The sequence below is a fragment of the Monopterus albus genome, unplaced genomic scaffold (assembly GCF_001952655.1).
Source record: "Monopterus albus unplaced genomic scaffold, M_albus_1.0 scaffold100.1, whole genome shotgun sequence".
In the NCBI taxonomy this organism is placed as follows: domain Eukaryota; kingdom Metazoa; phylum Chordata; class Actinopteri; order Synbranchiformes; family Synbranchidae; genus Monopterus; species Monopterus albus.
This window is the reverse complement of record NW_018127980.1, coordinates 754,562-767,013: the sequence shown is the minus strand read 5'-3', so window position 1 is coordinate 767,013 and position 12,452 is coordinate 754,562. Positions and strand designations below refer to the sequence as shown.

The 12,452-nt window shown below is 40.7% G+C and overlaps 1 protein-coding gene across 2 annotated transcripts in view; it reads left to right on the top strand.

Moving 5' to 3' along the window:
• sema5a (sema domain, seven thrombospondin repeats (type 1 and type 1-like), transmembrane domain (TM) and short cytoplasmic domain, (semaphorin) 5A) overlaps positions 1–12,452 on the top strand; it is a 119,487-nt gene that overhangs the window by 41,570 nt on the left and 65,465 nt on the right. For both annotated transcript variants that reach the window (XM_020609637.1, XM_020609636.1), the window contains exons 4-5: positions 2,223–2,268; positions 9,667–9,729. In XM_020609637.1, coding sequence (XP_020465293.1) covers positions 2,223–2,268; positions 9,667–9,729 — 109 coding nt within the window. The remainder of the gene's footprint in view (positions 1–2,222; positions 2,269–9,666; positions 9,730–12,452) is intronic.

Here is a 12,452-nt window from a genome sequence, read left to right as displayed (position 1 = left end):
TGGGCACAAGTTATTTGCCACAATCAAACAAATCAAGGAGATTTGGCACAAATTGTCAGGAAACAACAGCTGCTGAGTGTAAATGTGATGTGGCTGCAGGCTGGGTTAGCTGTATGAGTGATAATGGGAGGAAAGAGGGTTCCACACCGGAAGTTGTGGCCACACCGAATCCTGGCTGATGGCCACATTTCAGGAGACTGATAGATCTCTGTGAAAGTGTTTGCCTGTATGTGTATGTGAGTACAAGTGTGTGGGTGTGTGTGTGTCTGAGAATTGTTAAAGCTTTTGCAAAAAATCTACATGGTAAAGAGTTTTAACCAAAAAATATATATATAAAAAAATAATTTATATGAAATTGCACAAAATTTACCAAATGCTACAAAATGTAACATTTACTTGTTTTATTTATTTGGTGATATTGTGATTGGCCCACTGGAATAAAACCTATACTGTATAGATAATGAGGAATGTCTCAAAGGGAAAAAAATCACAAAAGTTAACCCCTTTTCACTAATTGTCGCGTTTCATGTGATCTCACTGTGATAATGGCACATAAATGTTTTAGTAGACAGTCTGGGACATTCCTATTATGTATACAGAATTACTCTTGAGCGGGTAATCATTAGGACCTAGTGTTTTTTGAAAAGTTGGAAATGTCAGTGCCACAGTTTTAATTGTATCTTGCAAATTTAAAAAGGCAGAATTGACACTTATTAGAGTGAGGTTTCACCACCAGCTTTTGGTTTTCTCTCAGTCTCTCTCTCTCTCTGCCATGGACTCTGCTTCCTGTTGTGGGGTTGTTTTTCTCCATCTCTCCCTTCCGTTCCGCCACATCACCTTAATCAGCCATCATTCCATTCACCTGCTGCTCATTACCTCCAGGTCTTGTTCCATATATTTACACCCTGTTTGTTCCCTGCTGGTTTATTGACATTCACGCTGACACGCTCCGAGTTTGCGCCACGACTGGTTCTACGTTTCCCGGTTTGTTTTCAATGTGCGTTTAGTTGTTTTGAGTTGTGGTTATTACTTCAGTATCGCCTATAGTTAGTTATCTGTTAGTCACCCGACCCTTATATGATAATCACTGTATTTCCCGATCCCCTGTCAACGCGTGTCGTTCAGTCCTCACCTGTGAGGAGACTCCAACAGCCCTGGCTACCTGCAGCTTCCATGTGCTGTGCCTGTCCTTGCCTGTTGTAACTGGGGATGTCCTGGTTTAGTGCTGTTCCATTAACTGTTGTCACCAGTAAGAGACTCTTGATATTTTGGCTACTTGTCGCTTCCATGTGCGGTGTCCTTCTCCTTCGTCCTGTGCTGTGTTATGCACTCATTCGTGTGGCCCTGAGTGACCACCTACATCCACGACACTCACCTGACTTCACCAGTACTCCTGTCTCCGTCCTACCCCTCTACTACGCTCCATCAACCTCTGACCACCTCTCCTCTGCCTTCAGCCTGGAGAACTTCCTTCATCTCCTCTCCTATCACATCAGGCTACCTACAGCTCAGTCTTCCCCCGCTTCCCTTATCTATAATAAATCTTCATCTTCACTCTGATTCCGGGTGGCTGCTTATTGGGGTCCACCAGTCCTTGTGCACGTCGTAACACTCACTGTTTCTCAAACACAAAACTCTACAAGACAGGATCATAAAGACTTTTACAGTAGCATGTTTTTTTTTTTTTACCTAATTACAGGTTGGAGAAACCTACAGCTCCATCATTAGCTGCAGTGCAGAAAAATGATAAATTACCTCACTGAGAAAAATCTGCAGCTGTAGAGTTAAAAAAAAATATCGGCTTACCAGACCTCTGTACCTGCTCCTCAGCTGTTGTTAATACAAAGTACACCAATTTCAGCCTCCCATACTTGGGAGTTCCCACTGCTCAGTGTGTAGTGAGAACATCAGCGGCCTTGCTGACAAATTGGTCTAAATCTTTTACTCAAATCTCCACATATGTCAGCAAATTTCCAAATTGGTGTGACCTGGATAGACTGACCACATATTCTAAACCTATATGGTTACTTTCTCACCTGAAAATTATTTTAAAACATGTAAAGTGGCATAATTTCAACATACTACTAGAATAACATGCCTGCACCTCTAACCAAACTGTAAAGGTCGAATTGGCAATGTAGGCACCAGGCTTTATCAAGGAAGAAGAATGAGTAGAATAAAAAAACAGTGCCCCCACTGACATGTTATTTTATATCTTACAGAAATCACCTCTTCAGGCTCAGTCTGGAAGACCTGACACTGATCCAGGTGAGTGGTAATTCTCCATTTTGTCTTTCTGATTTCTCCCTCAGTCTGACTCGCTCTCTTTTCTGGGTGAATATGTACTCCTGCTGTCTACTGAGATGACTGTTACGCTGGCACAGGCGTCCAGAGCACTGCCTGCCTCCAACAAAACATCACGCAATATTCGTATCGGTGCTGCCAGCTCCCACAAGTTTAAGCTGTTACAGTAAAATGGTTTAGCATTTCACATGTCACAACAACTTCCCATCTGGTGGAGTGACAGCAGGTTTTGCTGTGGGTTGATTCACAGAGGAAGGTAAGAGTATTTATATAAAGTCAAGTCTATGTTAATACCCTTCATTTTTAAGTTCAGTTTGGACTGTATATGATGTTTTCTACTGCTATACCTTGTTCAAACTTTTCCATATTACCTATGGTATTAGCATGCTATATTTGTAATATGATGCTACTATTTTGGTTAAACTCTTTTCATAGCAGCACTGTAAAAAAAAATAATAATAATCCACAGTCAAATGTTCTGACATGCTAAACAGAAGTTAGATATGCTAAGTTGACAGCTTTACATTCTGCCTGTGAGATGTAAAATTTGCACAAAACATGCATAAACAGCAATAAGCTCAAGGTGGAAATGATGCTTTTTCCAGTTTGCCTTTCATCCCCTTCTCCCAGATCATTATTCTTTTTTTTACCCTTTGTATGAGTTCACATCCCTCCTGTCGAGCTAAGCATTTTGCAACCCACTGTTACAATACAAAAACTGACATTGTAGGGTTTATTTCTAGGTGCTAGCAACAAGGCTTCTTTGATGGCTAGACAATTCTTGATGTTTGCTGTTTACACCATGGAAAACCAGGGGAGAGGATAAGGAGGGAAAGAAAAAAAACGTAAGTGAGAATAACTGGATGGAACAAAGGGGAGAACTGAGGGAGTGGTGTTGATACAAATCCGGCTGGAAAGGGAAAATGAGAAAAACGGAGAGATGTATGAAGTCTGACTAAACATATTGGCTAGAAAGGAGGGGATGGCAGTACACACAAAAAACTCAAAGAGCAGCAAGGCAGCATGCAGAAAAAGACGCGGACTCATGCAGAGCCGATCTTTTGTGACAGCTCACTGGGAAACAGATGCTTTTTAAAGATGCTCTGTGGCATCTATGCACCCAATCCCTCCTCCTTTATTTGATCCTGTGCTCAGTGGGCTCTGCAAAAACAGCGAGGAGACTCCACTGACCCAATCAGCCCCTCGTCTCCAAAATATCCTCTTTTGATAGAATGGAACCTGGTAATCCCTTCCAAGGCCTGGGGACAATTTAAGTTGACCTGAGAACTAGTCCCTGCTTTGCACCTGACTGGACTGGGGCTATAGAGTCAGGGGGAAGGAGAAGATCAACTGCTCACATTTGTGGAGCTATTCTTCCATTCACCTTCTTCTAAAATCTTTTTCCTTGTTTTTCATTCTGTCATATAATAGAAAATTAATTGCCCAGCATTTTGGTTGCTTCTATGGCTAGGTTTAATCCATTTGTCATTCTTACTGTTGCTGGTAATCAAAGATTTGAATGACTTTTCCCCTTGGCACAGTTTCCCCACTCATATTTAGTTTGCTGATTGATCAAATAGATTTTGTGCCATAGTAAATAATCAATAATATACAAATGGTCAATAATAGCTCTGGGTGTTTTATTGTACTGATGTTCAAAAGTGCTTCGTAAAGTTCTTTTCTTTTCCTTCCTTGCAGAAGAAAAACAAGTCAGAAGCTACACCTACACTTGTCTTTGTGATTTGAAGCCGTCGACATGCATCAGCCCTGTCAGATAATGCCCGATGGCAGTGATTTGTTCTTGCATGGCTGGCAGTGCTAGGAGCAAGGTTGTATATGGTTTGTTAGGGTATAAGGTTTACAGCCAGTGTAATACAATCAGCCTACATTATGCTAAAGAGGTGGATATCATTACTATTTGTACACGTGAAACATGTCAGCTGCATGGGGGCAAAATCCCACCCACTTTTTCTTCAACCAGTAAGTGGTATTCAAGCGTTCTGTGAGGCAGAAAGTGAACTCTTAATACCCGGTGGTTGTGTTATGAAAGGATTAGAAAGTACTGACACTTGGGTTGGTAGCTTAACACAATGGGTGTAACCCTCTGTATTGCACATACTGAGTTCAGACCTGGAGATCGATAGAGGCTGGGCCCCAGCAACCAAAATCTCCTCGGTAAATGTCATCTTTACTTGGTTGTAATACAAATAGAAAAAGCCAAGAACATCAAATGTTGGAGAGAAGGAGGACCTTTTGTTAGGAGTTTCCTTTCAGCCTTTTGAGAACTTTTACACTTTCATTACCCATGTCTCTTCTGGGACCGCCCCTTGGATTTGTTCTTCAGTTTGTCCTGAGAGAAGAAAGGGTTCAGTCACTTAGAAGAGATAAAAAGGTTTATCTGGGGAACTGTTTAGATGACAGGGTGACACGTTCAGCACCATACACAGTGCAAGTAGAAAATTACATTACCACACTTGTTTTTTCAGCAGCATACCTACAGCCTGAGTTCCTCCTGTTCCCTGAGCTTTGATAACCAGGAAAACACCGTCAAGAACAAAGGGTGGATATTGCAAATTTGTGCAGGTTACGTAAAAAAAATTTAAAATAAAGACAAGCACTTAACTCAGCATGCACGACTAATGGGACATGTAGGTCTACCACAGCCACAGAATTAGCTATAAAAGTACTGTATCATCTACAGGTGAATTCCAGTTTATATCTCACATCTGTTCAGCATTGTCCTTCTGCTCCCTCTGTCCCTCATTCAGCTCCCTGCCCTCTGCTGCTGCCAAATTTGGGTGGATGAATCAACACTGGCATCTCCATTATCCACCTTCCATGGCCCAGTGCAGAGAGGAGGCACACGCTGATGAATTGGGCCTTCTGCATTTTGCATTACTTTCAGTTGCCCATTGTGTTGCCAAGGTTGATGAATGGCTTGATGTACCTCTCAGCCTTGTGTTTCTGCCTGTCCATGAGCTCCCCAAATAATATCTTTTGATTATGTTGAAAACCCCTAATACAGTAACACCTGCCTATTTTTAGCTCCACCTTTGCCCTTGCACACCTAGTCCAATAACAAGCTACACACTGTCAACTTGGTCCAGAAAGTGTCTAAATTGCAAGCACCAAAAGAATTGGATTTACCAGAAGTTAAGCAAATGTGTTAATGTAAGAAGAAATTTAAAACAAACACCTCCTCTAAAAATCCTATATTATCCTTCTGTTTCCATGCTAAAGCCAAACAAGATGCAGATGGTGAGGCCACGTTTCAACAGAAACTCTGTGGCAAAGTATCAGTCAATAAACCCTGGGATGAGGAGGATCAGCGGCACTGTTCACCATTCACTGCAGCACTAAATGAGGAGAAAATAGTGGCTGTTCACTCCAGCCTCGGTCTCAGCTCCTGCACATGAAAACACTATCCATGACAGTTCCCTTTGGCAATAGACCACTGTATGGAGTTGAGATGTATATTGAGTCTCCATTTTTCTTTGCTTCCCCCTGTGCTGAGGTACCATTAAAAAGAATGGGGACTCCAAAAAAAATGATGTTTCCTCTTTCCTCACGTTGTATTTCATAGGCCTGTCTTTTGTAATTACACTTTGTCAGAAAGACAATTAGCCCTGCTAATCGGTTACTAACAAACTGTCCTCTACAGTTCTCGAAGCATTGCTAATTCCGTTAATAGAATTTGCTAACTTGGCCATTTAAATGCATGGAATAAAAATCAGTGTGATTGGAGATAGAGATACTACTACACTCTGTGATATCATGGGGTTTGATGGCATGTTTAAGCAAAAGGGTCTTGACTCTAAGTAGTAAGAGGCTTAGTGGGGGGCACGTAAAGACTGACTTACATTCTATAAGGATTTGATTATACTGTATGCACAGTGGCTTAGACCTACACACTTGCTCAGACATGATATAAAGACCAATTTTATCTGTAAATCTTTCAGCAGCTTACATCAGCAGACATCAGTCTGAATAGTAAATATTGTGCAAGCACATCAAAAGGTAATATGAGCTATTCATAAAATGGATTAGATTTCCCTGTCAGGATTTGTCCAGCTCTCACTCTCAGCCCACTGTCTCCTTGTAATGACACACACAGCCAGTCAAATCTAGACAGCTGTCAGCGTGTTCTCTGGATCCTCCTTATGCAAAATGTATTCAATATCATGTCTGGATACAGTGCTGTTTTGGAATTCAGCTCCTCACTCTCTGACCACTCCAGTCTGCCCACACTGTCTCCCTTCTGGCTGACTTCTGAGTTGGACTCTGCTCTTTTGGTTTTTTGTTTTTTTCTGTTTGGTTCTGATTTTTCCTTTTCTGCCCTTTCCTCTGTCTATGTCACTTCCTGCCCACTCGCTTTCTTGGTGTCTCTTCTTCACCCACCTCGTGGTGACAATAACCTCTTAGTGTGAAGACTTGAGTACAGTGGTTCATCTCTGAGGATTGTACCCATTACAAGGGACAGACGCGAGGAGGCGGACACACACAACATAGCTTATCTCAGGAGTTTTTCTTCAGCTTCTCAAACAACAAATGCCTGTTACTGAGTCTGCCAAATTTCCTCTGCCTCTCTCTGAATTTCTTCATCTTAGTCGGTTTCTTTATCATACCTAAAGAATTATTTTGGTTTATTACAACTGGTGTTCTAATCTGGTTTTTTGTAGTTTTAGGCAGTATATCTTTAGGTAATAATAAGATCACATCATTTCTGCTCTGGGAGGTCAGCAATGCTGCTAAAAAAAATTTTAGACCTTTGTCCATTCAGAGTAGAAACCAACAACAAAAGAATTATTACCCAAATGCTTTCACTGTTTTGCATCCAGAGCTGGACAGTAACTAAGTACATTTACTCAAGTAAGCTGAAAAAACTTAGAAAAATCAACAGGACTAGGTTTTTATGTTGAAGATGTTTCACCCCTCATCCAAGAGGTCTTCAACCTAAAAACCTAAAGGTTTTTTCAGCTTACTATGACCTGGATGACTGAGAATCTGCATGGACATTTACTCAAATACTGTACCTAAGTACAGTTTGAGGTACCTGTACTTCAATTACTGTAATTTTATACTTTCATTTCCTGCTACTTCATAACTTGACTTCATTACATTTTACTTTATCATATTGTACTTTTTAACTCCACTACATTTATTTGACAACTTTAGGTACTAGTCCCTTTTTTATTTATTTTCATTTATTTATTGGCAAATTGACCACCATGCACAGCTGGCTAAATTAGATCCTGGCCTCTTCTTATTCTCTCATCTCTTTTACTTCACCTCTAAGCTTCTGTTTTAGTCTGTTTCTTGGTGACAAAGCCAGAGAAAAAGGTTTTTGTCGTGGACTCTCCTCTTATGAAGCCAAAAATTATTTAATAGCAGCACGCTCCAGACATATTTCACTTCAGGACAGATTCATCTAAGGAGCACAGTGGTTGAACAATAGCATGGTAATGAGCTTTTAATGGTTCTTAATGAGAATGGTGCTTGCCTTTGCATGGCTGTGATTCTGTTCTTTGCTCTGGACTATTTGAGGTCTGGTAGTCAGATGGAGTGGCTTTAGTGGTCAATGATGCCAGCACATCCCTCGCTTACAGTCTTATGAACATCACTTTCTTCACTAGCCATAAAGTTGATGCCTTAGAGCTATTTTCAAAAAAACTGATTTGATCTATGCTGGATGATGATAAATCTGGTAATTGCCCCATAATGATAAAAGCAACCATTTTTCTTCTGTTAATGTGATTTCAAGTTGTAATTTTGCATTGTATTATTATTGATTTTTACAATGAACATGAGTGAGTAAGGTTTTGAAGACAATCAGTTTTCTCCCCCCATGCGATTAGCAAAGCACTTTTCAGCACCTACATTCAGTTCAGCTGGGACCAGCTGTGGTGCTGTGCGTGCAGGCTCTGCTGCTTGTGCTGATGTGTGTGGTTTGTGTCTGTGGTGGTTTCATAGCCCCAGAATAAACTGCCTTGACCTGGAATATGAACTGACACACACACACACACACACGCAGAAGAAAAGTTGAATGAGAAGCCAGTAACCGTTAATACTCTATCTTACCCTCACTGAATAGTACCACACACCCTGAGTTCTCTTCTCTCTGTTGCTGCTCCTGTTACTGCCTATGTGCACATTTATATATGAATGTGTACATACGGATATTTAAACGCCTCCCAGTAGGAAGGTCAAGGAGGAGGAAAGTGATGCTTTGTAATAAAATACACAGAGGAAACTCCTAGAGCCTTGAACAAAGTTCTCCTAAATGCTGAGAGGGTTCAGATTTCTTTTCTCCTTATGTCTGGTCATAAAACGGTCCTCATATTAAACTGAAATCTAATATTCGCATTCAGTTAGCAGTATTTACTATATTCCCACAGAAAGTGAAATCTTGCACCTCTGGCCACTAGCCAGGATATTACTGCAGGAAAGCTGTATGTTTGTGGCCATGAAAAAATATGAATGCTCTTACTTTTGGAGACTTTTTGTGACTTAAGTGTCTTATTGCACCAGCCAAGCTCTCTCTACCAGTCTCATGGAGCTAGTGGCAGTGACAGCTAATTTTCCCTGTCGCAAGTGCTAATGTCTTAGTGGCCCGGTGCTGTCCTGAGGCTAGCTCTCATTTTGTGAATATATATATTTATATATTCCCCCCCCCCCCAAGAGGTCACACTTAATTTAAGTGGTAGAAATTGGGAGTCCACTAGGAGGAGAAAAGTCTAATCTTCTTTTTCTTCTCTCTCTTGCTTTCTTACATGTAAATCATGTTGATGTGCTACTTTAGGGACTCGCCTGTTATGACTTAAGATCCCTCCTTTTCCCTCACATATAAATCAAATGGACATTTGCCTCTGTGCATGTTTGGCGCTTGTTTCTTGAGGTATCTACTTGGCATGCACTTTAATTGGATTCTGTCTGTATTCAACGTGGCTTATGAACCTCTGTGTACAGTACTGTGCTGTAAATCTGTATGGGTGATGTGTATTTGTCAGACTGATGTCTTCACTTCTATTTTGATTAATTCCTTCCACCCAAATCAAAGAATAGCTGGAAATCAGCGCTACAGCCAATCAAACTCAGCACTGTTATGGATTTGTCTTACATTTTCTACCTGTGTTTTCAGTGGCACTTTTATTGCCAGGCTGTCTCAGACAAAGTGACCAGACATCAAATTGACTTCAAGAAGATGGGGATTTAGTGACATTCAAGAGCCAGGCATTGTTGTACTGGTGTTCCCTGAGTGGTTTTTAAAGTGGTTCATAGTGATACGGTGCAGAATGGTTCTGATGTTTGCTTCTTCTTGATGGTTTACTAGGAGCCTGACACAGCTTTTCTCTCTCTCTGCAGGAGGCTGAGTGGCACTGCGATGAGTTCACAAAGGGAGCGTGCTTCAGCCGTGGAAAATCTGAGGTGGGCTTAAGTGACGCCTGAGCATTTGAAATGTCACATTGTTATATTACTTTATAAGGCGCTTGTCACTATTGAGAAAAACAACTTTCATTGTTGGTTTTGTAAGAAATATCTGTAAAAATACTTCAAGAATTAGGTTTGGCTGTGACTAACTCAGCCTGTTGGTTCTAGTACAGTCAAAAACAAAGGTATTCCAGCAATTCTTATGCCATTAAGTTTGAGAATGTGTGACAGAAAATGCCAACATATGTCCTTATATAATACATACTGTAACTCTATGTCCTGTTTATAATCCTTTAACATATACTGTACTGTAGACTTAAGGTAAAGCTCTTGCTTTGTATGTAGAATTGGCCTCAGAGATGATTTAAATCAATTTGCTGTGAAGTAAAAAGCTCCCTAACCACTTTAAATCTTATTTATAGGTTTTGAGTAAAGGAGTTCCTATTGTTTTTGTAGCTTCTTTTTGTGCACAAGTGTATGTTTTTTCTATGTGGTCAGCTGGTGTATTCTTTATACCAAAGAAATGATTTAGAGTTGAACTTGACTTATAGTTGAACTGCCCAGCCCAGTTGAACTGCGCAGCGCAGAGCCCTGTGTGTGTGTGTGTGTGTGTGTGTGTGTGTGTGTGTGTGTGTGTGTACCACTGCGTATTTATCCTTCTGTGAAAGGTGGTTAGGGACCCATAATAGGCATGCATGGGCTGGCCAGCACAAGATAGCTGTTGTCAATTACAGACCAAAGCTACCTCAGTCTTTCAGAGTCGAATTGTTTTGCTCACTTTTCCCTTCTGAGGATCAGCTCCTGTGATGTACACTAAGGATAGCATTAAAAGACTTCATTCTCCCGCAGCTGACAGGGCTTTCGATGGTTTATTACCTACCTCAGCGCACAGCAATATACCATCGCTTATGCTATTACACAGATACCGTGCCTTTGCTATGAGTGAATTTACAAGTGATTGTATTGTTTTGTTTTGTTTTTTTTTCTAATGCATGCATCCCCTCTTCTCTGTGTATTTGATTTATTTCAACTGGGAGGGGAAAGGAGAGTTAAATTGACCTGACAGGATTTGATTGCTGCCTTTGTTTTGTTTTGTAATGTGAGAGCCAAGCATAACAGCCTCTGTATTACAGTACAGACGTGGTACATTTGTCAGGAAGTTTTCATAAACAAGTCAAGACTGTGAGGCTGGGCAAATATTAAATATGCTCTTATTTACCATAGAAACAAATGTGAGAGAAGAATTGAATTATGTACAATATAGAACCTAACCCCATTTCTGCAGCCATCCATGCACACACAAGCATATAGTACATAAAAAGCTGAACAACCACCATGGATATATAGGCATACATAACAAGTGTAATTACCTAACATATACACATCTTCTGTTTTGAAGAGGCACCTACATAAACATGCCCATGTGCTTCATACCAGAAAATGAGTCCAACAGACACTGTTGATAAGAAAAAAAAAATCTTATTACACATTATAAACAGTGTACCTGAGAGTATGGCTTCATGAAGGTCCCTCTTTTAAACAACAGTGACAAACTGGTAAAGAAACTCAGGCTGAATTTAGAGTTTTATTTCAGCCACGAGTCTTGTTTTCCATTGGAAGCCTTCTTGCCAGTCCCTGAGTACAGTGACTTGCTGTACATGAACGCTCCAGTGCAATATCTTAATAAGCTGGATACTATTTATCACAGTACATTAGGTTTTGTTGCTAACTTAAAACCACTAACGCAGCACTGTGTTCTATACTCCATGGCGGGCTGACCATATCTCGTTGTGTGCTGTTGAGTCATTGGTACATTTTTATATACAAAGCTATCACAGATAAATTCCCCCAATAGCTTTACAAATTAATTTCACAGAACTCCTCTACTGCCTTCTATATAATCTTAGATCACCAGATACATATCAGCTTTTTGCTCCCAGGGTTCGGACTGAGATGGGAAAGAAAGCCTTTATGATTTCTGCTCCAGCCATATGAAATAATGGGAAATCAAATTAAGAATTTTGGTATCTCTGCCAAAGTTTAAGAGGATGGCAAATTCACTGGTGTGTTATTCATCCTTCTCTTGTTATTGTTTTTGGCTCTATTTGTATGTTGCTGAGTGTTTTTGGCTTTGCACTTTTTGTCTAATGTTTGATGCTGCTTTCGTGCCAGGGCTGCTTTGAAAAAAAGGTTGTAAATTTCAGTGGGATTACCCTGGAAAAATGAAGGTTAAACAGAAATAAAATAAACAATGAAATAAAAGTCCCTCCTCAAATCTTTCCTGCTGTGCCCTCCACTCCTAAATCAGACCCCTGAGAGAGGGACAGGCAGGGGTGTCGCCCTGGGCACTTCAAGTGACTCAGACAACAGCAGTTTTACAAGTGTTTAAATTTCTTACTCACCTAGCCTGTGCCCCTGTCAGATGGAGGGGAGTGTGAGTTTATTACCTTTTCAGTGGACAAAAAATTGCCCCCTCTTACTGTACATGAATACTCTGTTACATTTACTGTGAGCTTTGTTGATGGAAATCCCCAGCAAATCTCCCTGCAAGCCTAATGGAAGCTGATGATGTTCAGCAGCAGTCAGTCATTCAATCACTCATTCCCTCCGTCGGTCCCGCTTTATTTGTCAGGCACGTCTAAGAAAGTGTTGAGCGACAGAAACCCAAGCCAAAGTCTCAGAGAAGGAGCAAGCCAAGAAAAGAGTGGTGAGCACACAGT